This window comes from Strix uralensis, chromosome 6 (genome assembly GCF_047716275.1).
Source record: "Strix uralensis isolate ZFMK-TIS-50842 chromosome 6, bStrUra1, whole genome shotgun sequence".
NCBI lineage: Eukaryota > Metazoa > Chordata > Aves > Strigiformes > Strigidae > Strix > Strix uralensis.
The window spans coordinates 43,697,967-43,724,776 of record NC_133977.1 but is presented as its reverse complement, the minus strand read 5'-3'; the positions used below and the strand labels follow the sequence as shown (position 1 = coordinate 43,724,776).

The 26,810-nt window shown below is 43.3% G+C and overlaps 1 protein-coding gene across 1 annotated transcript in view; it reads left to right on the top strand.

Annotated features, from left to right (window-relative positions):
• NEB (nebulin) overlaps window positions 1-26,810 on the top strand; it is a 156,091-nt gene that overhangs the window by 71,615 nt on the left and 57,666 nt on the right. Inside the window, exons 56-95 of the mRNA XM_074873845.1 lie at window positions 256-567; window positions 1,241-1,444; window positions 1,801-1,905; window positions 2,001-2,108; window positions 5,285-5,596; window positions 6,276-6,479; window positions 6,816-6,920; window positions 7,011-7,118; window positions 8,034-8,345; window positions 9,045-9,248; window positions 9,992-10,096; window positions 10,807-10,914; window positions 11,482-11,793; window positions 12,193-12,396; window positions 13,468-13,572; window positions 13,751-13,858; window positions 14,245-14,556; window positions 15,023-15,226; window positions 15,420-15,524; window positions 15,669-15,776; window positions 15,948-16,259; window positions 16,740-16,943; window positions 17,137-17,241; window positions 17,386-17,493; window positions 18,166-18,477; window positions 18,950-19,153; window positions 19,347-19,451; window positions 19,596-19,703; window positions 19,875-20,186; window positions 21,224-21,427; window positions 21,652-21,756; window positions 22,281-22,385; window positions 22,479-22,790; window positions 23,096-23,200; window positions 23,435-23,533; window positions 24,654-24,755; window positions 24,937-25,044; window positions 25,906-26,217; window positions 26,354-26,458; window positions 26,541-26,645. Of these exons, the coding sequence (XP_074729946.1) occupies window positions 256-567; window positions 1,241-1,444; window positions 1,801-1,905; window positions 2,001-2,108; window positions 5,285-5,596; window positions 6,276-6,479; window positions 6,816-6,920; window positions 7,011-7,118; window positions 8,034-8,345; window positions 9,045-9,248; window positions 9,992-10,096; window positions 10,807-10,914; window positions 11,482-11,793; window positions 12,193-12,396; window positions 13,468-13,572; window positions 13,751-13,858; window positions 14,245-14,556; window positions 15,023-15,226; window positions 15,420-15,524; window positions 15,669-15,776; window positions 15,948-16,259; window positions 16,740-16,943; window positions 17,137-17,241; window positions 17,386-17,493; window positions 18,166-18,477; window positions 18,950-19,153; window positions 19,347-19,451; window positions 19,596-19,703; window positions 19,875-20,186; window positions 21,224-21,427; window positions 21,652-21,756; window positions 22,281-22,385; window positions 22,479-22,790; window positions 23,096-23,200; window positions 23,435-23,533; window positions 24,654-24,755; window positions 24,937-25,044; window positions 25,906-26,217; window positions 26,354-26,458; window positions 26,541-26,645 (7,077 nt within the window). The remainder of the gene's footprint in view (window positions 1-255; window positions 568-1,240; window positions 1,445-1,800; window positions 1,906-2,000; window positions 2,109-5,284; window positions 5,597-6,275; window positions 6,480-6,815; window positions 6,921-7,010; window positions 7,119-8,033; window positions 8,346-9,044; window positions 9,249-9,991; window positions 10,097-10,806; window positions 10,915-11,481; window positions 11,794-12,192; window positions 12,397-13,467; window positions 13,573-13,750; window positions 13,859-14,244; window positions 14,557-15,022; window positions 15,227-15,419; window positions 15,525-15,668; window positions 15,777-15,947; window positions 16,260-16,739; window positions 16,944-17,136; window positions 17,242-17,385; window positions 17,494-18,165; window positions 18,478-18,949; window positions 19,154-19,346; window positions 19,452-19,595; window positions 19,704-19,874; window positions 20,187-21,223; window positions 21,428-21,651; window positions 21,757-22,280; window positions 22,386-22,478; window positions 22,791-23,095; window positions 23,201-23,434; window positions 23,534-24,653; window positions 24,756-24,936; window positions 25,045-25,905; window positions 26,218-26,353; window positions 26,459-26,540; window positions 26,646-26,810) is intronic.

The window sequence follows — 26,810 nt, the reverse complement described above, 5'->3', positions numbered from 1 at the left end:
GGCTGGTAGAGCAACACTCCTGAGATAGTTTGGTTGGAGCTACCGTATGGGCCTCCATGTGCCTCCTGTGCCCCAGCGTAGGTGTGGGGTGGAAGAGTAGGACACAGTAGGGTTACGCTGTGCATAGACCCCTCTTCACATGCTGATCTTGCCAGGCTCCATTAGCAAAGCGCTTGCTCACAGGCGCTGCCACAGAATTGTGTCAGAAGGCAGAAGAGCTGGCCTGAAGCTGACTGAGCTTCTTTCACCCTGCAGTACAAATACAAAGAAGGCTATCGCAAGCAGCTTGGCCACCACATCGGGGCCCGGAACATAGAGGATGATCCGAAGATGATGTGGTCAATGCACGTAGCCAAGATCCAGAGTGACAGGGAGTACAAGAAAGCCTTTGAGAAGACAAAGACACACTTCAGTAGCCCAGTGGACATGCTGGGAATCGTGTTGGCCAAGAAATGTCAGGAGCTGGTGAGTGACATCGATTACAAGCACCCTCTGCATCGGTGGACCTGTCTGCCGGACCAGAACGATGTTGTACAAGCCAAGAAAGTGTACGACCTTCAGAGTGATGTAAGTTATTCTCTACTGGCTGTGTGAATCCCAGACATCTCTCTTGTGTTGTGTTCCTTTGCTGGAGAAGGTCTGGGTGGGGAGCGTAAGTCCGGGCTGATTCTGTGAGACCGAGACTGTGTTGTGGCCGTAGTGTCTTGCTGAGAGTTGGTGTTGTGAAAGGTCAGGGGTGAAGTTTGAGTGGGGTCTCAATTTATGGTCACAGAAGAGCCTTGTCTTGCCTTGAGCATTTTGTGGGGAGGGTTGCTGCAGGTGGCTGCAGTTCTGCATGGCAGGGGAAGGGCAACGGAGTCAAATATTTTCTCTTGGAGGAGCAAGAGTGGGCAGAGAGAAGCCATGGGTGCAGTGGCGAACGGCATGAAGAGCGTTAGGTGATCAGGTCTAAGACGCCTGCTGTGTCTCTGCCAGCTGGAGGTTGCCAAATGGATTTTCCTGGGGGGAGTCAGAAGATGGAGGGGGAGGATCTGTGGATCGCTTGGCACCTGGTTGTGCTGGTGTAGTGGTGGGAAGCTGGGTTGTGGGGAGCTGAGGTCAGTGGGAGCCTGTTGTGTGGTGGCTGGTGGGTTGACCCAGGGGAGTGTGTCTTTGTAGGCTAAGGTTCCCTTGGTGGGAGGAGCGGTTGTGGGGAGCAAGGAGGTTGCTGATCTGCTCTGTGTCCTTGCTGTCCTTTCAGAACGTGTACAAGTCCGACCTCCTGTGGCTGAGGGGCATTGGCTGGTCCCCAAGTGGTTCGCTGGATGATGAGAAGAATAAGAGGGCGAGCCTCATCCTGAGTGACAAGAAGTATCGGCAGCACCCGGACACCATCAAATTCACGAGCCTTCCTGACTCGATGCCAATGGTTCTGGCAAAACACAACTCTGAAATTATGAACCAAGTGAGATTTCCTTGTGTTTGCAGCTGGAAGGAAAGGAGTGCATTTCCCAGGATGTTGGGCTGTCTCCTTCTGGGGCCTGGGTTTTACAGGGGGGATATTGGATCTTCTTCATCAGGGACTTGTGTTCCTTGATTTTGATGAAATTCTATTTTGTGTGATTGGAGCAGTGAGTGGGTTCAACGTGGAAAAAAAAAAAAAAAGGGGTGAAGTGTGGGAAAGTTTTGGGATGGGAAAAGGCGTCCCCGAGTCAGTGGAAGATTGAGTCCCCTTGCTTCAGTTCCTCGAGCTGGTTTGCTCTTTGGGTTTGTTGCCCTGTGCTTGCGTGGTCTAACTGCACGTTGTACTAATTTTTTCAGCGCTCGTACATATCAGCCTGGGAGAAGGATAAAACCAGCGTTCACATCATGCCGGATACACCTGGTATTTTGCTGGCCCAGCAGAACAGGTTGAACTTCAGCGAGGTGGGTGTTTGAGCTGGCGTTGAGTGTCTGTCCCTGGGCACTGCCGCGGCCCGGGAAGGCGTGTTGCTCAAGGACAATGCCTGTGTGTCTTTCAGAAACTGTACAAGCTTGCGATGGAGGAAGATAAGAAAAAGGGCTACGACATGCGGGCAGATGCCATTCCTATCAAGGCTGCTAAAGCTTCCAGAGACATTGCAAGTGATGTAAGTAGACAGGAGCCCTTGGGGGCATACTGTCTTCAGTCTTTCTTGACATTTCAGAAAGAGGCAGGTCAAAAAGTTACAGTATCATAGAACTATAGAATGGTTTGTGTTGAAGGGGACCTTATATATGTTGTTGCAACCCCGCTGCCCTGGACCGGGACACCTTTCAATAGATCAGGTTGCTCCAATTCCCGTCCTACCTGGCGTTGAACACTACCCTGGGAACCTGTGCCAGTGCATCACCACCCTTACCGGGAACAATTTCTTCCTAATATCTAGTCTAAATCTGCCCTCTTTCAGTTTAAAACTGTTACCCCTTTCCTATCTCCACACCCCTGATCAAGAGTCCCTCCCCCCTTTCCTGTAGCCCCTTTTAAGTCCTGGGAGGCCGCTCTAAGGTCTCCCTGTAGCCCTCTTCAGCTGAACCCCCCAACTCTCTCAGCCTGTCCTCACAGGGGAGGTGCTCCAGCCCCCCGAGCATCTTCATGGCCTCCTCTGGCCCGCTTGAGCAGGTCCGTGTCCTTCTGCTGTTGGTGCCCCCAGAGCTGGACCCAAGCACTGCAGGGGGGTCTGATGAGAGCGGAGCAGAAAGGGAGAATCCCCCCCTCGCCCTGCTGCCCACGCTGCTCTGGGTGCAGCCCAGCACACGAGTGGCTTTCTGGGCTGCCAGTGCACGTTGCTGTCTCACAGTCAGTTTTCCACCCACCAACATCCCCAAGTCCTTCTCCTTGGGGCTGCTCTCAATCCCCTCCTCGCCCAGCCTGGATTTGTGCTGGGGATTGCCCCGACCCATGGGCAGGACCTTGCCCTTGGCCTTGTTGAACTCCATGAGGTTTGCACGTCCCCCCTCTCCAGCCTGTCCAGGTCCCTCTGGATGGCACATCCCTTCCCTTTAGAGTATCAACCACACCACCCATCTCAGTGTCATCCAGAAACTTGCTGAAGGTGCCTCGATCCCACTGTCCATGTCCCCAACAAAGATGTTAAATAATACTGGTCCCAGTACAGACCCCTGAGGAACAGCACTCATCACTGCTCTCCACTGGGACATCGAGCAGTTGACCACAACTCTTTGAGTGCGACCACCCAGCCAATTCCTTATCCACTGAGTGGTCCATCCATCAAATCCATGTCTCTCCAATTTAGAGACAAGGATGTCATGTGGGACAGTGTTAAAAGCTTTGCACAAGTCCAGGTAGATGATTTTGGTCACTCTTCCCTTATCCACCAGTGCTGTAACACTGTCGTAGAAAGAAAACCAAATTTGTCAGGCACGATTTGCCCTTAGTGAAGCCCTGCTGGCTGTCACAAATCACCTTATTTTCCATGTGCCCTCCCATAGTTTCCAGGAGGATCTGCTCCATGATCTTGCTGGGCACAGAGGTGAGACTGACTGGCGTATAGTTCCCTGAGTCTTCCTTTATTCCCTTTTTAAAAATGGGGGTTATGTTTCGCCTTTTCCAGTCAGTGGGAACTTCACTTGACTGCTGCAACTTCTTGAATATGATGGATAGTGGCTGAGCCACTTCATCCACCAGTTCCCTTAGGACCCGAGGATGCATCTCATCAGGTCCCACGGACTTGTGCACCTACAGGTTCCTTAGATGGTCTCGAACATGATCTTCTCCTACAGTGGGTGGTTCTTCATTCTCCCAGTCCCTGCCTTTGATTCAGTGAATTGGACAGTGTGGCTGGAGCACTTGCCAGTGAAGACAGAGGCAAAACCATTGTTGAGTACCTCAGCCTTCTCCATGTTGGTTGTAGCCAGGTCTCCCATTTTGTTCATCTGGGGGTACAGCTTCTTTCATCTTCCTTCGTTGTCCTGTGTACCTGAAGAAACCTTTCTTGTTATTTTTTATGTCCCTAGCCAAGTTTGATTCCAACTGTGCCTTGGCTTTCCTGATTCCCTCCCTGCCCTCCCAGGCCATATCCCTACAATCACCCCAGGGTGTGTATCCCTGTCTCCATTGCCTGTGCATTTTGATTTTGTGTTTTAGTTTGGCTAAGAGGTCTTGACTTAGCCAAGCTGGCCTCCTGCCTCTCCTGCCTGACTTCCTGCATGTTGTGATTGAGAACTCTTGCGCCTGAAGAAAAATGTCTTTCAATACCTCCCAGCTCTCGTTTACTCCTTTATCTCTGAGAGCAGTTTCCCAAGGGATCCCATTCACTAGCGCCCTAACCAGCTGAAAGGTTGTCTTTCTGAGCTTTTAGGGTATTGACTCTACTTTTTACCTCTCCTGTACTCCTCAAGATTGAGAAGTCTACCAGGGCATGATTGCTACAGCCCAGGCTACCTCCAGTCTTGACCTCTTCGATAAGTTCTTCCTCATTAGTGAGCAACAGGTCCAGCAATGCCTCTCCTCTAGTCAGGACTCCATCACCTGTACTAGGAAGTTGTCCTGGACTGCTTGCAATTTGCTGTGCTGCATTTCCAGCAGATGTCTGGGTGGCTGAAGTACCCTATCAGGATCAGGGCCTACAAGTGTGATGCTTTCTGCAGTTCAAAACAGAATTCTTCCTCAACTTCCTCTCCTTGATCAGGAGGCCTGTAGTAGGGAGCAAACGAAAAGTTTACTTTGTTTGCTCGGTCTCGGATTTTCACCTGTAAATTTTCGACATGAGCATTGTGATAGTGTCGAGTGGCTCCTTGTCACTCTTAGTTAGTGGCTTTAGGCCTGCAGCTGAGGCCACATGCCGGGCTGTGAGAACAAAACTCCTGAGCACTGGGCGGGCGAACCTGGTGCAGTGGCGCATGTCAGCTGCTGTGGGTTGTGGGGCTGTGGGGGTGACTGCACTCAGGGCTGGCAGGATGAGGCCCGGGTTGCCAGCTGGAGCAGTTCGGTGGGTTTCCCCGACTTTTGCACCCCGCTGCTGAGCTGGCCTCTCAGGGGGATGCTTAGGTTGCGTGGAGACCCTGTCCGCTGGCGTGCATCGCTCCTGCTTCCTGAGCTGGCTTGGAGTTGCTGACTGGGCCTCTGTGAGCCTCCTGTGCCCCAGCGTAGGTGTGGGGTGGAAGAGTAGGACACAGTAGCGTTACGCTGCACATAGACCCCTCTTCACGTGGTGATCTTGCCAGGCTCCATTAGCAAAGCGCTTGCTCACAGGCGCTGCCACAGAATCGTGTCAGAAGGCAGAAGAGCTGGCCTGAAGCTGACTGAGCTTCTTTCACCCTGCAGTACAAATACAAAGAAGGCTATCGCAAGCAGCTTGGCCACCACATCGGGGCCCGGAACATAGAGGATGATCCGAAGATGATGTGGTCAATGCATGTAGCCAAGATCCAGAGTGACAGGGAGTACAAGAAAGCCTTTGAGAAGACAAAGACACACTTCAGTAGCCCAGTGGACATGCTGGGAATCGTGTTGGCCAAGAAATGTCAGGAGCTGGTGAGTGACATCGATTACAAGCACCCTCTGCATCGGTGGACCTGTCTGCCGGACCAGAACGATGTTGTACAAGCCAGGAAAGTGTACGACCTTCAGAGTGATGTAAGTTGTTCTCTACTGGCTGTGTGAATCCCAGACATCTCTCTTGTGTTGTGTTCCTTTGCTGGAGAAGGTCTGGGTGGGGAGCGTAAGTCCGGGCTGATTCTGTGAGACCGAGACTGTGTTGTGGCCGTAGTGTCTTGCTGAGAGTTGGTGTTGTGAAAGGTCAGGAGTGAAGTTTGAGTGGGGTCTCAATTTATGGTCACAGAAGAGCTCTGTCTTGCCTTGAGCATTTTGTGGGGAGGGTTGCTGCAGGTGGCTGCAGTTCTGCATGGCAGGGGAAGGGCAACGGAGTCAAATATTTTCTCTTGGAGGAGCAAGAGTGGGCAGAGACAAGCCATGGGTGCAGTGGCGAATGGCATGAAGAGCGTTAGGTGATCAGGTTTAAGACACCTGCTGTGTCTCTGCCAGCTGGAGGTTGCCAAATGGGTCAGGATTTTCCTGGGGGGAGTCAGAAGATGGAGGGGGAGGATCTGTGGATCGCTTGGCACCTGGTTGTGCTGGTGTAGTGGTGGGAAGCTGGGTTGTGGGGAGCTGAGGTCAGTGGGAGCCTGTTGTGTGGTGACTGGTGGGTTGACCCAGGGGAGTGTGTCTTGGTAGGCCAAGGTTCCCTTGGTGGGAGGAGCGGTTGTGGGGAGCAAGGAGGTTGCTGATCTGCTCTGTGTCCTTGCTGTCCTTTCAGAACGTGTACAAGTCCGACCTCCTGTGGCTGAGGGGCATTGGCTGGTCCCCAAGTGGTTCGCTGGATGATGAGAAGAATAAGAGGGCGAGCCTCATCCTGAGTGACAAGAAGTATCGGCAGCACCCGGACACCATCAAATTCACGAGCCTTCCCGACTCGATGCCGATGGTTCTGGCAAAACACAACTCTGAAATTATGAACCAAGTGAGATTTCCTTGTGTTTGCAGCTGGAAGGAAAGGAGTGCATTTCCCAGGACGTTGGGCTGTCTCCTTCTGGGGCCTGGGTTTTACAAGGGGGATATTGGATCTTCTTCATCAGGGACTTGTGTTCCTTGATTTTGATGAAGTTCAGTGATTGGGTGCAACGTGGAAAAAAAAAAAAAAGGGGTGAAGTGTGGGAAAGTTTTGGGATGGGAAAAGGCGTCCCTGAGTCAGTGGAAGGTTGAGTCCCCTTGCTTCAGTTCCTCGAGCTGATTTTCTCTTTGGGTTTGTTGCCCTGTGCTTGCGTGGTCTAACTGCACGTTGTACTAATTTTTTCAGCGCTCGTACATATCAGCCTGGGAGAAGGATAAAACTAGCGTTCACATCATGCCGGATACACCTGGTATTTTGCTGGCCCAGCAGAACAGGTTGAACTTCAGCGAGGTGGGTGTTTGAGCTGGTGTTGAGTGTCTGTCCCTGGGCACTGCCGCGGGAAGGCGTGTTGCTCAAGGACAATGCCTGTGTGTCTTTCAGAAACTGTACAAGCTTGCGATGGAGGAAGATAAGAAAAAGGGCTACGACATGCGGGCAGATGCCATTCCTATCAAGGCTGCTAAAGCTTCCAGAGACATTGCAAGTGATGTAAGTAGACAGGAGCCCTTGGGGGCATGGCCTGTGGCCGTTTCCAGGTGCTTGCAGTTGGAGACCAGGGTTTGCAGCCTTCACCGAATGGAGCCAACGCAGCTCTTGCCCGTCATAACCATGCAGCTAGGCCGTAACTGTGTTGGATCTGGGGCCTGCCTGTGGCTGTCCCTGTACGTTATGGGTGTGCAGGGCTGTGAGGGAATGTGCAAGTGAGTGTGGAGGGGGTAATAGTGGGGGCTTGGTGATGACCATAATCCAGAGCAGTGTCCCTCCTGGGCTTGTGGCAGCATGTCCTGGTGCTGGGCTGGATTATTTTGGTGGTGTGCTGCCCTCAGCATTGCCCCTGACGTTGCAGCTATACAGCTGAGCTGAGCATAGGCAAGAGAACCCAAACCAAGTTTTTGTTTAAAGGCAGTATAAAATAATTTTTATCGTTATTAGGTCTTAATCTAAAAATGTATTCTATTTACGTGTTTGATATCTCTGCTGAAGCTTCCACATCTGTCTCTATGTTCTTCCAGATTTTATGTCCTGAATAGATTGAATAAAAGTTTATTTGGCTATCATGCTTGAAGGTCAATAATTGATTCTTAATGTGGGGCATATTCCTTGAACTTCAGACCTTTCGTATCACTGCCATAATCTGGAGACTTTTTTTGCTCTTAGTTACTGGGTAGTAGCTCTAAATATGTAGGCAAGGGAATGTCTTTGAAAACGTGAAAGTCATATCAGGCAGATAATGTTATATGAATCCTTTTGTAGCTGTACACTGCAGCTCATCAGCTGCATACTTTCTCACTCTAAAGTCTCAGTGGTTTCAGATGCTAATTTTTCTGGAGGTTGTGCCACAGAGGCTGCAAGGGACAGAAAGAAAACTAAACTAAAACTCACTGAACATTTTTTTGCCTGTAGTACAAATACAAAGAAGGCTATCGCAGGCAGCTTGGCCACCATATTGGGGCCCGGAACATAGAGGATGATCCGAAGATGATGTGGTCAATGCACGTAGCCAAGATCCAGAGTGACAGGGAGTACAAGAAAGCCTTTGAGAAGACAAAGACACACTTCAGTAGCCCAGTGGACATGCTGGGAATCGTGTTGGCCAAGAAATGTCAGGAGCTGGTCAGCGACATTGATTACCGCCACTATCTACATGGATGGACTTGCCTGCCAGACCAGAATGATGTCATCCATGCTAAGAAAGCCTATGATCTACAGAGCGATGTGAGTACTCGCTGATAAGTGTTGGAGTTCTAAAGTGTATGTAATTTCCTTGAAGTATAAACTACAGAATCTGCTTGAACTTTCTCTTATATATTGTTTTTTGACATTGTGTTATTCTTTACCTGTTCTGAGCAAGGTCATAAGATTTTTAGAAGTGATTGAATCCATGTTTAAGGAAAGTTGAGTATTATGAATGTTTACATACAGCTAATCAGTTAGCTTAACAGTAGAATTAGCAGCATATAATCCTTCATAATAGCAGTCTTGATACCTTTATATGCAGATTAACTGCATATAAAGAGGAAATTGCCTAGTATGACTTTTTTTCTTTAGTTGGACGACTTTAGTGGAGAGAATTCCTTTGCTCTATCTTGGAGAAAATGGTTTAAATTAAGACCAGCTGTTCTTAACGGGTGACCCTTTATTTGTTGTGAACAACTGTTACAGGAAAAGTTTATACCAACTTTCAGGATTTTGTTTTAATCCCATTACTCTTTGACCATTCCCCAACATGTTGTTGGGTGAGTGATACCTCTTGAAGACAGTTATGGGGTCTAATGTAAGTTGCTAACAGAGATTGTTTTGCAGATTGAACTAGGAGGAAGGCAGCTTACAGAAAGTAAACATTATTTGCACAGTATATATGAAATGTTTAACTGGCAATATTAATGAGCCAGCTGTTTTTGTATTTTGTAATAGAACTGCTACAAGTCTGACCTTGAATGGCTGCGGGGCATTGGTTGGGTCCCAATTGGTTCCTTGGACGTTGAAAAGGCCAAGAAGGCAGGGGAGATCTTGAGTGATAAAGTGTACCGTCAGCCTCCAGACACAATCAAGTTTACTAGCGTCACCGATTCTCTACAGATGGTCTTAGCCAAGCAGAATGCAGAGACAATGAATAAGGTGAGTCTTGATTTGGTTAAGTAACATGTCAGCAGTCTCCACCTAAACCCTGGAGACACGACCAGAAATACAGATATGTGGTTGCTGTGTGAGATTTCAGCACAGCGAGGCTTTAAAAGTGTAAGTTACATTCTTGGTAATCAATAGGTAACTTATCTTCAACAAGTGCTAATTTAATAATACCTTCCAAGTTAGCAAGTTAAATTGGAATTATCATTGTGAAGCTTTTCACATCCTCTACTGTGATCTAGTAATGTGTTACTAAACTTTCATTTAATTTTTAATACAGCAATTTGTCTAATCTAATAATTTATCAAGTTTATCTAGTAATTAATAAGCTACGTCTTTTAGCGCAGTCTTTGAAACATCCATATTTTAAACAATTCAATGTTGTACTTAAAATGTAAGTTTTTCTGAATCTGTGGCCCTGATCTCAATCCTATTTATGTCAATAAAACCATTTCCTCTTTCAGACAGGTCTTGTTCTTAGATCTCTGTGGGTCTGATTAGCATTCTATGCCTTCTTTCAAAACATTTTGTTTAACAGAATTCTTTTCTATGTTACTAATTTTTAATCTGGACATTACATATCTAGAAGAGTGAGTATAAAGTCTCATTGCTGTATAAGAAGTAAGGATTTTTTGGACTTGGAGTACAGATCTGTAATTCTTCTTATGTTTTAGGAGATCTCCAAGTAGTCACCATTTTTTTTCCCCCTTTAACATGCATTATTTTTCCTGCAGCGTTTATATACTGAGGCCTGGGATAAAGACAAGACACAAATCCACATAATGCCTGACACACCTGAAATCACGCTGGCAAAGCAGAACATGCAAAACTACAGTGTGGTGAGTGTGTTAGCTCTCCAAACGTAACCGGTCTGCTTCAGGGCTGGCTCAACAGTATTCCTATAAACTTTATATAGATGATACCATCAGTTTCTTTAAGTAACCCCCAATATTTATCCTCAAAATTGTGACTTTAAAAACACCATTTGCATATTTGTACATTAGTGCATACATACAACAATGAGCACTACTGAGAATAAATTCCATGAGAAGTTGTGTGTCTCCAGTGAATTTTTGGGAGTCATTTCTGCCAGTGTGCATACTGTTGGGAAGGCACAAAATTAATTCCAGTATTGGAAATACCAAAAAGGTAATTTCCAGCTCAATTCTGAAGAGCAGTGATCCCAGTGTTCAATGTTAGTTTAGGCAAATAAATTCACATCAGTTAGAGGTGGCTTTAAAAAGCAACTTTTACTCCACTTGTATAGAAGAATAGTTTGTCTGTAAAATTGTAGTCAATGTTATGTTATTTAAAGTCTTGGAAGAAAAAAATTTCTAGCTAATGTATTTAGCAAAGATCTTTCTTTTATATGAATTTATTAGCTACTGATCTGAGGCCTTGAGTTAAGAAAGTTACATAAAGCTGGGCTAGAATAAACATTAACACAGCTTTTTTTTAAATCCACTCCATTTACACGCAGTTTATTTTGCATAGAATGTAATATATGGAACTTACTTACGTGATTCCCATTGTTTAATTCTTCACTTAGAAACTCTACAAACAGGCCATGGAAGAAGCAAAAAAGAAAGGCTATGATTTGAGGAGTGATGCTATCCCCATTCAAGCTGCCAAGGCATCCAGGCAAATTGCCAGTGATGTAAGAAACCGCTGTTTTGTTTCTTCATGTGCTGACATCTGATCTCTGCAACCTGAAAGTTATCAGCTGGATTCTGTAAAAGGCCTTTCAATTAAACTGTGATCTCAAAGAATAGATTTTTGGAAGCAAATTATTATATGTGTTTAAAGACTTAATTGTAAAAATTAAATGTTGAGAAGTTATAAGGACAATATAATGCTGCTATGATGTTAATTTTATAGCTCATAAACCCATATCTTTAATTAAATCTTTGAAGTATGTATATTATTATCTTTAATAAGGATTAAATATATTTAATAAGGAGAGGATCATTTCTCACTAATACTCCTGAAGAGGTCTTTTTTCAAAAAAACTTACTTAAAAATCTCTGTTTAGGGTTCTAACTCAAATCTCAAAAATTTAATGTGAGAATCCATGTTATGAGCCCCAGAATTGCTTTGACAGTTTGGGGGTTTTTTGACTATAAGTTATAGAAAAGTTTGGAGAGTTTATTACTAGAACTATTTAGTATGAGTAACTGATATTTAGAGGTGATATAGAAATATAATATCTTGAATTGCATTTCAGTACAAATACAAAGAAGGCTATCGCAAGCAGCTTGGCCACCATATTGGGGCCCGGAACATAGAGGATGATCCAAAGATGATGTGGTCAATGCACGTAGCCAAGATCCAGAGTGACAGGGAGTACAAGAAAGCCTTTGAGAAGACAAAGACACACTTCAGTAGCCCAGTGGACATGCTGGGAATTGTGTTGGCCAAGAAATGTCAGGAGCTGGTCAGCGACATTGATTACCGCCACTATCTGCATCAGTGGATCTGCCTGCCAGACCAGAACGATGTTATCCATGCTAAGAAAGCCTATGATCTACAGAGCGATGTAATTCATTAAAATTAAATATACTGGGTCTTGTGCAATATAGTTTTTAAAAGATATATAATATGCCTCAGTCACTTGCATTGGACATGTTGATAGAGGTGAAATGTTTAATATTCTGTCATAAAATTTATGTTTTATCCTACTTTTTCAGTCCTTAGACTGAGGTGTAATTTGTGTGTTACTCTGGTATTTGTGGAATTCTTCAGTATCTCTATTCTTTTTGTTATTTAATAATTATTTTACTAAATCTTCAGAAGTAACAATTGTTTTCAAAACCATATCCTGCTGCTATGCAGAAATATATACAATTGTTCATATAGACTAGGATATACTTATTTATAATTATTTTAATATTTGATCACACTTGCACTTATGTAATGAACTTTCACATTTTTTCAGGCTGTTTACAAATCAGACCTGGAATGGCTAAGAGGTATTGGCTGGGTTCCTATTGGTTCCATGGAAGTTGAGAAAGCCAAGAAAGCTGGAGAAATCCTGAGTGAAAGGAAGTATCGTCAACCAGCAGACCAAATTAAATTTACTAGTGTGACAGATTCTTTGGCTATGGTCTTAGCCAAGCAAAATGCTGAGATAATGAACAAGGTGAGGATTTTTTTTTTTATCAAAATCACTAGTATTACTAGCTAATAGAGCTTGCTCATGGGTTGAAAAATACAAAATACAAGATAAGACTAAATACTTTCCTTGTGGACTTAGAGAAAATGAATGTCCAAATGCAGCCTTTGCCCAGGAAAGCTCTTATCTCAGGGCTGTGTGTGAACTGAACACTTAGTAAAAATGTCCAGAAAAAACTCACCTAAATCACATATTTTTCAAGAGTAATAATAAAAATTTTGGTGAATTTCCCTCTTTCTCCCATCTCAGCTGAACCTTTTTAAATGTTTGTTCGGTATCGTTTTTCTATTTTATTAATGGTACTTTACGATACAAAGCTCATCTCTGAGACAACAGGCTAAATTTTTTTGCAGTTCTTAGACAATAGTGTGAAATCTGCAGAACTAATGTTCCAGCAAGGTGGTAGGGTGTGTCCAGAGGTGGTGGTGCCATGACCGTGCTATACGATAGGATGTAGCAGAATATTGAAGCTTTTACTGCAGCCGCTGTAATGCTGTATTGTTGACTGAGTGTCATGCTGTGTGATGAACAAGTTGGGAGGAAATAGCTTATGTTCTCTGGAAGTGAAGCTTCTTCAATTTATCTCAGACCTGGAGGATGAAAGTTGCAAAGTACCTGCTCCTTCTCTTTAATAAGAAACATCAATCAAACAACTCGTACGTACAGATACAGCAGAATAAGGCATATAGTTTTCCTCCCACAGCAGTTTCCCAGCAATCCCAAATCAATCAATTGCTGTGCCAACTTAGCCTGAGAAATAATGAGAAAGGACAAAGTTTCCTTCGTGAGCTGTTCAGTGAGAAGCTTTGCTATGTCAGGTTATTTAAAGCTTGCTTGAGCTACCCCTTGCAGATTGTAAAATACTTTCTTTGGACAAATGTATTAAGTTTGGTTATATAGATCTTGTTCTGCTTCAAGATTACTTTTCTTTTATATCATAGTTATATTTTTGATAACTACTGCTTTCAAATCTGCAGTCTTTTCATCATGACACACATAAAGACACTTTTTAAAGGAATGTGTTCTCCTCTCTCCTAGCGTTTATACACCGAAGCCTGGGATGCTGACAAAACATCAATTCACATCATGCCTGACACACCGACAATTCTGTTAGCAAAGGCCAACGCAGCTAATGTTAGCCATGTAAGAACATTTAAACATATACTAAAGTAATGGAAATTCAGAAATTAAGTAAGCATTTCTTTAACCATAAAGATCTTCTAAAATATGCATTCATGAAAATTTCAAGAAAAAATTATGAAATGTAGAAATTCCATCTTTCAGAATATTGAGAAGTAATTTTCTGTCTTCTTTCATGTAGAAACTTTATATACAAGGCTGGGAGGAGGCCAAAAAGAAGGGCTATGACATGAGAGCTGATGCAATTCCAATCAGAAGTGCAAAGGCATCAAGAGATATTGCAAGTGACGTATGTTCCTCCTTTACATTTATTTTCAGTTCTCTTGAGAAACAAGAATGAAGTAATAAGCTAAATACAACACAAAAGAGCAGGGGATATCAGATTCATCCTGAAAGCCCACTAACATAGAATTCACTGCAGAAAGACAACGGGCAACAATTACCAAAAGGAACATGTAATTATAAATCCTGACATTAAGCAGATATTAGAAAACAATAAAGTGCAATGAAAATAAACAAAACCTGTGCTGCAAGAAAGCGTTAGAAATTTCTAAACTCTAAATGAGCATATTTGATAACATAAAAAAATATATTTGTGATCAGTAGCAATAAGAAATTATGGGGAATTCATCTCAGATTCAGTATTTCTTTTAATAATTCTTTCTGCCTTTGTAGTACAAGTACAAAGAAACACATGAGAAGCAGAAAGGCCACTACATCGGATGCCGAACGGCCCAGGAGGATCCCAAGCTGTCGTGGGCGGCACGTGCCATGTTGCTGCAGAACGACCGCATCTACAGGAAGGCGTACCACGACTCCAAGGCCCAGGTCCACATCCCGGTCGACGCCATGTCAGTGCAGGCGGCCAAGGAGTGCCAGACGCTGGTCAGCGACGTTGACTACCGCCACTACCTGCACCAGTGGACCTGTCTGCCTGACCAGAACGACGTGATCCACGCAAGGAAGGCCTACGACCTGCAGAGTGATGTGAGTGAGAGTAAATGTAGAAAACCATTATGGTGAGTGTGTGAGGCTCTGTTTGATGGTGACTGGGCAAATACCCTTTCAAACTCAGGTTCACGAGCCTCTGAACAGTCCTGCTATGTTCATTTTAAATTCCTCTTGATGATCCGTTCCAAATCAGTAGTGTTTTCAGCCTGCAGGGCCAGAATTATTCTGGAGAGTTCTCATGGAAGGGAAACATATGTTTCTGATGGTATTTTCGTCTACCACAGAATGTTTGCTTACAGATGACAGCTCTGGTCTGCATGGGGCAAGTGTCTTTAAAAAGTTCAGTAATGTCCTTGCTGTGCAAAACAGAGTTTAGCTATGTGCAGGAAGGACCTGGTGTAACTCTATGAGAAGGAGCTTGGGGAATGCCTTCTAAAAAACCTCTCTGCACGTTGCTGTACGTGCACTGTCATAGACAAATAAATTCTTGGTTTATTTTTAGAATGTGTACAAGTCAGACCTGGAGTGGCTGCGAGGCATTGGCTGGTTGACAGAAGGTTCTGTGGATGTGGTCAAAGCAAAGAAGGCCCAGGAGCTCCTGAACGAGAGGTTGTACCGCACGCGGCCGGATGAGATGAAATTCACGAGCATCACTGACTCACCAGACGTGGTCCAGGCTAAGATCAACGCTCTGCAGATCAGTGACGTGAGCTCCCCTTTCACTTACCTTTCCTTTATGTGGTGGCATCGCTTTTCTTGTGGTAGAGACTAGAATTTCTACCATGGGAATGACTGATCGGAAGCTAATTCAAATCAAAACTACCAAACAATTCCTGTTGGTATTTTTTTCTCAGTGTTCAGACCATAGTGAAATGTCATTTCGCTTCTTTTCTCTTTAGCACCTGTATCGTGAAGCCTGGGACAAAGACAAGACACAGATTTCGATACCTTCCGATACTCCTGTAATGCTGCAGTCCAAAGTCAATGCTCTCAACATCAGCAACGTAAGAGAATAAATCCGTTATGTGTGTAAAGTGTGATTAAATCAAGAGCGTGACAACTGCTCTTCCAGAGGAGGTGTCTGGAAGAGGTGTTGGTATCAGAGGGTCTTGACTGTGTGTGACGTGTGTGATTAATTCTCTTTGCAGAAACATTATCAGAAGGCCTGGGATGAGGCCAAGGCAAAAAGTTATGACCTGAGAGCTGATGCCATTCCCATCAAACAGGCCAAGGCTTCCAGAGACATTGCTAGTGAGGTACAGTCTGCTCGTGGTGTGGTTGCTGTGTCTGTCTCTTCCTGTGTCCAGCTCAGCAGAACCCAGTGAAGTTCAGTTCAAAGGGCTGACAGCTGGGGCAACTGAAAGCCTTTTGCTTGTTAGTCACGTTCAGGTAGTGATGTGTGTCTGCTGTTATTTCTGCCTTTGTAGTACAAGTACAAAGAAACACACGAGAAACAGAAAGGCCACTACATTGGGTGCCGAACGGCCCAGGAGGATCCCAAGCTGTCGTGGGCGGCGCGTGCCATGTTGCTGCAGAACGACCGCATCTACAGGAAGGCGTACCACGACTCCAAGGCCCAGGTCCACATCCCGGTCGACGCCATGTCAGTGCAGGCGGCCAAGGAGTGCCAGACGCTGGTCAGCGACGTTGACTACCGCCACTACCTGCACCAGTGGACCTGTCTGCCTGACCAGAACGACGTGATCCACGCAAGGAAGGCCTACGACCTGCAGAGTGATGTGAGTGAGAGTAAATGTAGAAAACCTTTATGGTGAGTGTGTGAGGCTCTGTTTGATGGTGACTGGGCAAATACCCTTTCAAATGCAGGTTCACGAGCCTCTGAACAGTCCTGGTATGCTTATTTTAATTCCTCTCGATGATCCTTTTCAAATCAGTAGTGTTTTCAGCCTGTGGGCCAGAAGTATTCTGGACAGTTCACATGGAAGGGAAACGTATGTTTCTGATGGTTTTTTGGTCTGCCACAGAATGTTTGCTTACAGATGACACCTCTGCTCTGCATGGGGCAAGTGTCTTTAAAGACCAGTAGTTTCCTTGCTGTGCAAAAGAAGGTTTAGGTATGTGCAGGAAGGACCTGTTACATCACAGTCTCATTGACCGCTTGCTGTGTAACTGTACGAGAAGGAGCTTGGGGAATGCCTTCTAAAAAACCTCTCTGCACGTCTTGTTGTCTCGGGGACAAACTCTTGGTTTCTTTGTAGAATGTGTACAAGTCAGACCTGGAGTGGCTGCGAGGCATTGGCTGGGTGACAGAAGGTTCTGTGGATGTGGTCAAAGCAAAGAAGGCCCAGGAGCTCCTGAACGAGAGGTTGTACCGCACGCGGCCGGAGGAGATGAAATTCACGAGCATCACTGACTCACCAGACGTGGTCCAGGCTAAGATCAACGCTCTGCAGATCAGTGACGTGAGCTCCCCTTTCACTTACCTTTCCTTTATGTGGTGACATCGCTTTTCTTGTGGTAGAGACTAGAATTTCTACCATGGGAATGACTGATCGGAAGCTAATTCAAATCAAAACTACCAAACAATTCCTGTTGGTATTTTTTTCTCAGTGTTCAGACCATAGTGAAATGTCATTTCGCTTCTTTTCTCCTTAGCACCTGTATCGTGAAGCCTGGGACAGAGATAAGACGCAGATTTCAATACCTTCCGATACTCCTGTAATGCTGCAGTCCAAAGTCAATGCTCTCAACATCAGCAACGTAAGAGAATAAATCCGTTATGTGTGTAAAGTGTGATTAAATCAAGAGCATGACAACTGCTCTTCCAGAGGAGGTGTCTGGAAGAGGTGTTGGTATCAGAGGGTCTTGACTGCGTGTGACGTGTGTGATTAATTCTCTTTGCAGAAACATTATCAGAAGGCCTGGGATGAGGCCAAGGCAAAAAGTTATGACCTGAGAGCTGATGCCATTCCCATCAAACAGGCCAAGGCTTCCAGAGACATTGCTAGTGAGGTACAGTCTGCTCGTGGTGTGGTTGCTGTGTCTGTCTCTTCCTGTGTCCAGCTCAGCAGAACCCAGTGAAGTTCAGTTCACCTACAAGCGATGTGCTGTTATGTTGCCCTAGTGTTATTTTAAAGCCTATTGTGAGCACTTCTTTCTTCCCACAGCTTGAAGCTGCCTATTGGTAATTGCTCTGTGAGTAAGAGGACATGTGATATGTTTGTGAGATTGCTCAGATTGCTGGGTAACAAAGTCTGAATTTACAGACACAAAGCAACATTTTAAATGTGATTAGGGCAAGGGCTGCAGTTGTGGTTGCTGCTGAGTACGAGTAGTTCCTGTAATCACCACTGTCAAATATTTTCTCTGTAAACACGTGAAATGTGGCTGGTGCTCAGAGTGGTCTCACAGAGCACACAGGTGTCTGCTTCTGTACATTTTTCCTTGTTTACAAATGTTAAGGAAAGCGAGAGATATTTTTAAAAAATTGGGATTGACTTGGAGAATGACTTATTTGAGGGCCTGAGGGCCTGACTCTTGAGCAGAGCGGAGCTTTCTCTGTGCTGAGGCAGAACCTCTGGGAAATGTATCAAAGGGATGACATCTTTGGAAACTGAAAGTCTTTTGCTCATTAGTCACGTTCAGGTGAGCGATGTGTGTCTGCTGTTATTTCTGCCTTTGTAGTACAAGTACAAAGAAACACACGAGAAACAGAAAGGCCACTACATCGGATGCCGAACGGCCCAGGAGGATCCCAAGCTGTCGTGGGCGGCGCGTGCCATGTTGCTGCAGAACGACCGCATCTACAGGAAGGCGTACCACGACTCCAAGGCCCAGGTCCACATCCCGGTCGACGCCATGTCAGTGCAGGCGGCCAAGGAGTGCCAGACGCTGGTCAGCGACGTTGACTACCGCCACTACCTGCACCAGTGGACCTGTCTGCCTGACCAGAACGACGTGATCCACGCAAGGAAGGCCTACGACCTGCAGAGTGATGTGAGTGAGAGTAAATGTAGAAAACCTTTATGGTGAGTGTGTGAGGCTCTGTTTGATGGTGACTGGGCAAATACCCTTTCAAACTCAGGTTCATGAGCCTCTGAACAGTCCTGGTATGTTCATTGTAATTCCTCTCGATGATCCTTTCCAAATCAGTAGTGTTTTCAGCCTGCGGGGCCAGAAATATTCTGGGCAATTCATAAGGAAGGCATGTTTCTTTGGTCCACTGTAGAATGTTTCCTTGCAGTTTGCTTGCAGACTGCTTGGAGATGACTGCACTCGTCTGCATGTAGCAAGTGTCTTTAAAAAGATCAGTAATGTCCTTGCTGTGCAAAACAGAGTTTAGCTATGTGCAGGAAGGACCTGGTGTAACTGTACGAGAAGGAGCTTGGGGAATGCCTTCTAAAAAACCTCTCTGCACATTGCTGTACGTGCACTGTCATAGACAAATAAATTCTTGGTTTATTTTTAGAATGTGTACAAGTCAGACCTGGAGTGGCTGCGAGGCATTGGCTGGTTGACAGAAGGTTCTGTGGATGTGGTCAAAGCAAAGAAGGCCCAGGAGCTCCTGAACGAGAGGTTGTACCGCACGCGGCCGGATGAGATGAAATTCACGAGCATCACTGACTCACCAGACGTGGTCCAGGCTAAGATCAACGCTCTGCAGATCAGTGACGTGAGCTCCCCTTTCACTTACCTTTCCTTTATGTGGTGGCATCGCTTTTCTTGTGGTAGAGACTAGAATTTCTACCATGGGAATGACTGATCGGAAGCTAATTCAAATCAAAACTACCAAACAATTCCTGTTGGTATTTTTTTCTCAGTGTTCAGACCATAGTGAAATGTCATTTCGCTTCTTTTCTCTTTAGCACCTGTATCGTGAAGCCTGGGACAAAGACAAGACACAGATTTCGATACCTTCCGATACTCCTGTAATGCTGCAGTCCAAAGTCAATGCTCTCAACATCAGCAACGTAAGAGAATAAATCCGTTATGTGTGTAAAGCGTGATTAAATCAAGAGTGTGACAACTGCTCTTCCAGAGGAGGTGTCTGGAAGAGGTGTTGGTATCAGAGAGTCTTGACTGCGTGTGACGTGTGTGATTAATTCTCTTTGCAGAAACATTATCAGAAGGCCTGGGATGAGGCCAAGGCAAAAAGTTATGACCTGAGAGCTGATGCCATTCCCATCAAACAGGCCAAGGCTTCCAGAGACATTGCTAGTGAGGTACAGTCTGCTCGTGGTGTGGTTGCTGTGTCTGTCTCTTCCTGTGTCCAGCTCAGCAGAACCCAGTGAAGTTCAGTTCAAAGGGCTGACAGCTGGGGCAACTGAAAGCCTTTTGCTTGTTAGTCACGTTCAGGTAGTGATGTGTGTCTGCTGTTATTTCTGCCTTTGTAGTACAAGTACAAAGAAACACACGAGAAACAGAAAGGCCACTACATTGGGTGCCGAACGGCCCAGGAGGATCCCAAGCTGTCGTGGGCGGCACGTGCCATGTTGCTGCAGAACGACCGCATCTACAGGAAGGCGTACCACGACTCCAAGGCCCAGGTCCACATCCCGGTCGACGCCATGTCGGTGCAGGCGGCCAAGGAGTGCCAGACGCTGGTCAGCGACGTTGACTACCGCCACTACCTGCACCAGTGGATCTGTCTGCCTGACCAGAACGACGTGATCCACGCAAGAAAGGCCTACGACCTGCAGAGTGATGTGAGTATGTGTAGAGATATGGTAATTACTACTCTTGCCATTTAATATATCATAGCCTTGTTTTGATCTTGTGATATTATATAGTCGGAAAAGATTTATCTTTAGACTGTTTCTTCAGTTTTTCATGTTACTGGTATTACCTGCTCTTTTTCATCCTTTAAAAAGTATTGGTATTACCTCTACATTTTTTAAAAGCTGTCGTTAGTATCTGCTGTGTTACATATGCTCTTGGCTTATTGTGATTTGGAGAAGGTAAAGTATTTTTCTCTCTTAATTTGATGGCACTTATAACAACTGTTTGCTACTTTGTACTCAGGTGGCTTTTATTAGTGCTGTTAATCTGAGTCACCTTGGAAATTTATTTAATTGCAAGAAAACTGTATAAGATAGCAGGTGAGATGTTTTAGTGGCTAATTTCAAAGCAGGAGGAGTCAGTGCAGCTGATTTCTTGACTTGACTTTGCTGCTTATCAGTTAACATCACTCTTCCTCTGTTTCCATTATGAGCTTCAGAGGTGAGATTCATGTTTATTGCTGAAGGATTTGCTTGATTAAAACTTAAATAATGTTGCCTGATACCACTTCAGGTGGTATGACAATTAGCTCTAGTCCCAGTTACCCTATAACCTTTTTTTTTAATCCTCCTTTTTGTCAGATTTCCTGGTGGGCAGCTTGGTTTTTTGTTTGGACTTGTAAATTGTTGAAGTGACTAGAGGAATAAGTATTCTGGAGGAGACAGGAAGACTCTTTTAAGATATTAATACTCATCATCGTTAATGGCAGTTCTGTTCAGTTGTTTCCCCTCTATTTAACTTCAGAAGGTTTAGAATGTATTGTTTAAGAAATAAACTGCTTACAGTCTGGGAACCAGGTTTTATTTTACTTGTGACACTGAACATCTCTTGTATATAAAAAGGATTAATCTAGCTCTAGCTGATTTGACATTTTCTAAAACATATACTGTTTTGTGTAGTTGAAAATAATCAAGACAGTAATTTTAAACACAATGTTTTCTTTTTCTGACTATGTCTGATATAGGCCGTCTATAAGTCAGACCTAGAATGGCTCCGTGGAATTGGCTGGTTGCCTAATGACTCTCCGGATGTGAAGAGGGTGAAGCATGCCCAGGAGCTCCTGAGTGATAATGTGTATCGCACACCTATTGAAAGCCTGAAATACACCAGTGTTACTGATTCTCCAGACGTTCTTCTAGCTAAAGTGAATGCTGAACAAGTCAGCATTGTACGTGACAATGTTCTTAAAGTTGTTTTGAGGCTATAAACAGTTAAGGAGAAATCTCACTGCTAAAATATAAAATTGATCACTGGTATTTTAAGTCAAGTCTAATGCTTTTCCAGACATTTTGTTTTTTAGAGATGATAATTCAGGAGAGTTTTATGGGATTTTATGTTATTGGCAAGTGAAATTCCATAATTGTAATATCATAAAATGAACTATTTTAACAGCCAAAATACAAAGAAGCCTGGGAAAAGGACAAGATTATGGTCCATATTACATCAGACACACCTGAATTCAACCTAGCCAAGAGTAATGCTGTTAATTATAGCCAGGTATGCTTATCATTCTAGTTTCTACATTTGTATAAATTAATATGTGTATCCTGTGAATTTTAACATTCTAAGATGTTACTTACAAGTTGAAGATTATCACATGAATCTCCTTGAGGTCTGCCCTCATACAGGCCTTGCAACATTCCCTTCCCTCTACTGAGTATTCTTAAAGTATTCAGACATCTTAAAATAAATTTTTGCATACGGCTGTTTAAAAATTATCAATATCTTGCACCCTGGAGATAGTATTTTGCTAAAGTGAACTAGAGCCCAAGGCATATAAATATATTCTAAACTTTTACAAACACTCTTCTATGCAGTATAGGTTGCAAAACTTGTGTTGCAGTTACTGCACGTGTTTGAAAGGCAGTAAGATTTGGAGCAGTATTTATGGCCAGGAGCAGGAGCAATGCACAAAAAATGGTCACGGTATTTCAACAAACAAATGACAGTAAACTGTGTGTTTCTTTAATGGCAAATGCCAGAGTATTTAGTGTATGTGTGACATTTTACTGTCTTTTCAGAAAATGTATAAAGACGCTTGGGATGAGTTGAAGACAAGTTATGATTTGAGAGCAGATGCAATCCCAATCAAGGCAGCCAAAGCTTCTAGAGAAATTGCTAGTGATGTAAGTGCCAAAAGAGACATCTAGCTCTTCATATGCTTTTGAGAGCTATTTCATGATAACTGTTAGTAATGGTGATCTTTGCTCTTTACCCAGTATAAATACAAACTGGAACACGAGAAGCAGAAAGGACATTATGTTGGTGTTCCAAATGCAAAAGCAGATACGAAAATGAAGTTTGCCTTGGGCATAGGCAAAGTTCAGAGTGAACTGGAATACAAGAAACACTTTGCCAAATGGAAGACACAGTGCCACCTACCAGTAGACATGCTGTCTGTCCTGGCAGCTAAACATGGGCAGTCTTTGGTCAGCGATGTTGATTACCGTCATTACTTGCATCAGTGGATCTGTCTCCCGGATCAGAATGATGTCATACAGGCTAGGAAAGCCTACGATCTTCAGAGTGATGTAAGTTAGCATGAAAACTGAGCTTAACTTATTACTGTGTTGTCTCTTCTTAGTCTGCTTCAGCTCTAAGTAGTGGGAATCTTCTGCTGAATTCAGTGAATTGACTTTGCTGTTTATTAGGGACGCAAAGTATATGTCCGTGTTGCATATTGCCAAGTTTGAAGTGTGATAAATTCAGATATAGTGCTCATGTTGGAATTACTGCTCTCCTTTTAACCAGGGGAAGTAAGTGCCATTATTTATGAATCTTGGTGGATTATCAGGGAGCTGTAGCTAACAGCATGCACCCTATTTTGTTTTCCCAGGCTATTTACAAATCTGATTTAGAATGGCTCCGGGGAATTGGATGGTTGCCAAATGATTCAGTTGGAATCAACCATGTCAAACATGCTGGAGATCTCTTGAATGAGGTAACAAAATGTTTTTCAATACTGAAATCTTCTTAAGGGTATTTGTGATTTAAAGTGTTTTTAATGGTTAAATACATCAGTATTTTTTAAAATAAAAAATATAAGTGGAGTATTTCCATTTTGCATGAAGAGTTTTTCTTTCCATGTAAACTTTCTTGTCTGTGTGTCAGAATTGCTGTGTTAGCTATAAAATATTCCAGTATAATCTGACTGTTCATCTTTTCTCTTGTATAGAGAAAGTACCGTACAAAAGCCGAAACTCTTCCATTTACTCCAGTGGCAGACAGAGTTGACTATATCACAGTAAAGAACAGTGGTGAAATTCTTAGTGATGTAAGTTTGCTAGCTTGTTTCTGGGTTGATAACTTGGTCTGTATATTTACACAGTAGGATTTTATCTTTAAAAGGATATTTATCTTTAAAAAAATGCAAAAGAATTATTGATCAGTCTCTGGGAATTCTGTGAATGTGTGACATAAAGATGAACGGGACTTCACTAGTTCATCTCCATCACTTATGAGGGAAGAAGCTGCTCAAGCAGAATAAGACCTTTCCTAGACGTGTGAAAAGCCAGTGCTAGTTCTGCAACCAGTCCCTTCTTTCAGTCTTTGCTGATATCAGTGGTGATCATTGACAACATGAACATAAATAGCCACTTGCAGTCTGGCAACCATAATGTTTAATCCTCTCCCTTATGCCAGTATAAGTTTACACGTTTTAGTTAACTGCTGTGTAACAATAAACACGGGCAAAACTGGTGTGCTGTCAGCTTGCCATTATATGTTTTTGAACGCTAGTCTGTGAGGAGCTGGTCTGTGAACATGAAATGACACAATCCCCTCTCAGTTCATGAATTTCTGTTTCATTTTTGTTATATGCTTCTGTTAGAACAGGCCAAGCTCAAACATTAACTCAAACACTGGTAAAAGGTTGGCACTAATGATACAGTTGAATTGGATGACGTACTGCCGTGCAACAAAGGATACGCATTTGGGCATGTCCTGTGCTTGGGAACGTGACTGACTGTAGATATCTGTGGTTGAGAGATGCTAGAATGCTGCAATTCACATAGAGATCATGCTGAGTAAAGAGATTTACTCTTAAAAAGTTTAAAATCTATTGTGCTGCTTCAAACACTTCTTGCTCAGCTATTGGCTCTACATCCCTGTAGACCAAAGAGGTAGCATAACTGACTTCTGAAGATCCTTCCCTGTCCATCCAGCTGCCTTGGAACAAGTTTTCAAAATTTTCTCTGAGAAATTTTGTAATTTCTTGTCTTGTATAATTTTCTTTTTAAAACAATACCCATTTGTGTATTTAATGTGTCATGTCTAATAGCCTTGCCAATTCAGAGTTTTATCCATTATTTCACGCGTAAAATATGGGTCTTGGTATTATGTTTTCCCAATTTTGTGATGGTGCTGCAAGGCAGTCATTTCTTTCTCTGTTCTAGATTAAATACCACAAAGCATGGAATGAGGTCAAGTCAAATTACACTCTAACAGATACACCGCAACTAGATATGGCTCGAGAGGCAGCCAGAATTCTTAATCAGGTACGTGATCTCTCCTTGACAGTTACTACTTTTGAGTCTTTTGAGGAATTTAGAAAACTTGCATTAAGAACATCATAAAGGAAGGATTTGTTTTCCTTATCCTTTAATATAGGTTACAAATATATGGTAATAATTATCATTATAGTAGTGTTGAATTCCTTCTCGCTTTTATTTTCCACAGAGTTTATACAAGGAAAGTTGGGAGAAAGAAAAAGCCACTGGTTACCTTTTACCTCCTGACACTGTGCAGATCTGTCATGCCAAACGCTCAAATGATGTCCAGAGTGAGGTAAGAATTTTTCTCATTAGGAAGGCAAGTGCTTGGAAGCCTGAAAATGTTAAAGGCCTTGCAAATTCAACAACAGACATAGAAAGCTTTCCATTAGGGGTAACATCCAGTAGACTTCTCATGACCCATGAAATCCACTGTCCTACAAACAATTCTGACATCTTTGTTATTATGGGTTTTACAGATATCAGTGCTGAAGGGTCAGATTCTCCTTTCCACCTTCATTTTCTTCAGAAACAGTCCTTTCAAAATCAACTAAGGTGGACTTCAATGTTTTATAAATGTTAAAGAATTGAAGTGATATTATGATTATAATATATAGCCCTGATTTCACTTTTTGGCATATTATGGAGGCTTCCTCCTTGTAAGACTGTAAGATGGTATGCACATTACATTTTAAACTTTTGCGTAACGGGTGTTGAAATTATTACATGACTCTTAGTGTGACTATATATTTTATCAAAACAGTGTGATGCAAATACCTTAAATAAGCATCCACTCTTCAGATAGTCTCAAATAATTTGTTACAAAAATTAGTTACAAAACTGAGGCTAAATGCACTTACTAGGAAACATTTTCTAACAGGGCTTTCCTCTTGTGTTGAAAATACTGTTTACTGAAAAATTGGCACCATATTAGTCTAGAAATTATATATTTTTGAAATGGAAGGACTATACAAAGTAGCATGGCTGTTTGTGTCATATTTTTATCTGGTCATGTACTGAAGACCTAAGACCACAGTTGACAACTCCCTGTCTCATCTGTTCTTTGTGTTAACAAAACCATAGCTGTTCACAGGTTAAAAACAGAGCAGATCTAATCAGTGTTGATTTTATATGTATTTCTACCCTCTTCCATCAGCTAAAATACAAAGCTGAATATGTCAAACAAAGAGGTCACTATGTTGGAGTTGCCAGTATGAGAGATGATCCAAAACTGGTGTGGTTTGAGCATGCAGGCGAGATCCAGAATGACAGATTGTACAAATCCGACTATCACAAAACCAAGTCCAAAATTCACATCCCTCCGGATATGGTGTCAGTTGTAGCAGCAAAGGAATGTCAGACTCTGGTCAGCGACATCGACTACCGCCAATACCTGCATGAGTGGACGTGCCATCCTGACCAGAATGACTGCATTCAGGCAAGGAAGGCCTATGATCTGCAAAGTGATGTAAGTGATATGACATACATCCTGTGGAATTTCCATTTAGTTTGCTCAAAGTATATTGTCCATATTGCGTAAAACTGAAAAATGCCATCCTGAATGAAATAATTTCTTTCCTTTTTTATTATCTTTCGTGATTTAGAATATTTATAAATCTGATTTGGAATGGCTTCGTGGCTGTGGTTGGATTCCTCTGGATTCAGTGGAACATAAGAAAGTTAAGAATGCACAAGAACTGATAAATAAGGTAAGATAATATTTTAGCAGTTATGCAGTTAGCTCTTCTTTCTCATGCACAGTGTTTAAGAAAATATTCCCTCCCTTTGCAGAGAGCATATACGAAAGAAGCCCTTGATAACTTTGCCAATTATACCAGTGTGGTTGACACTCCCGACATCGTTTTGGCAAAGATTAACTCTGTCAATCAGAGTGATGTATGTACTTTTTTAAAATCAAAACTGTTATTACTAGGATTAGTAGATGACTTAATTGCTTTTGCTAAACTATACTGTGTTTAGCCTTATGTGTGTGTGTGTGTGCGTGTGCATATGCATGCTTCATTAATAATAGAGTTTTACTGGGGTAAATTAGTAAGAAGT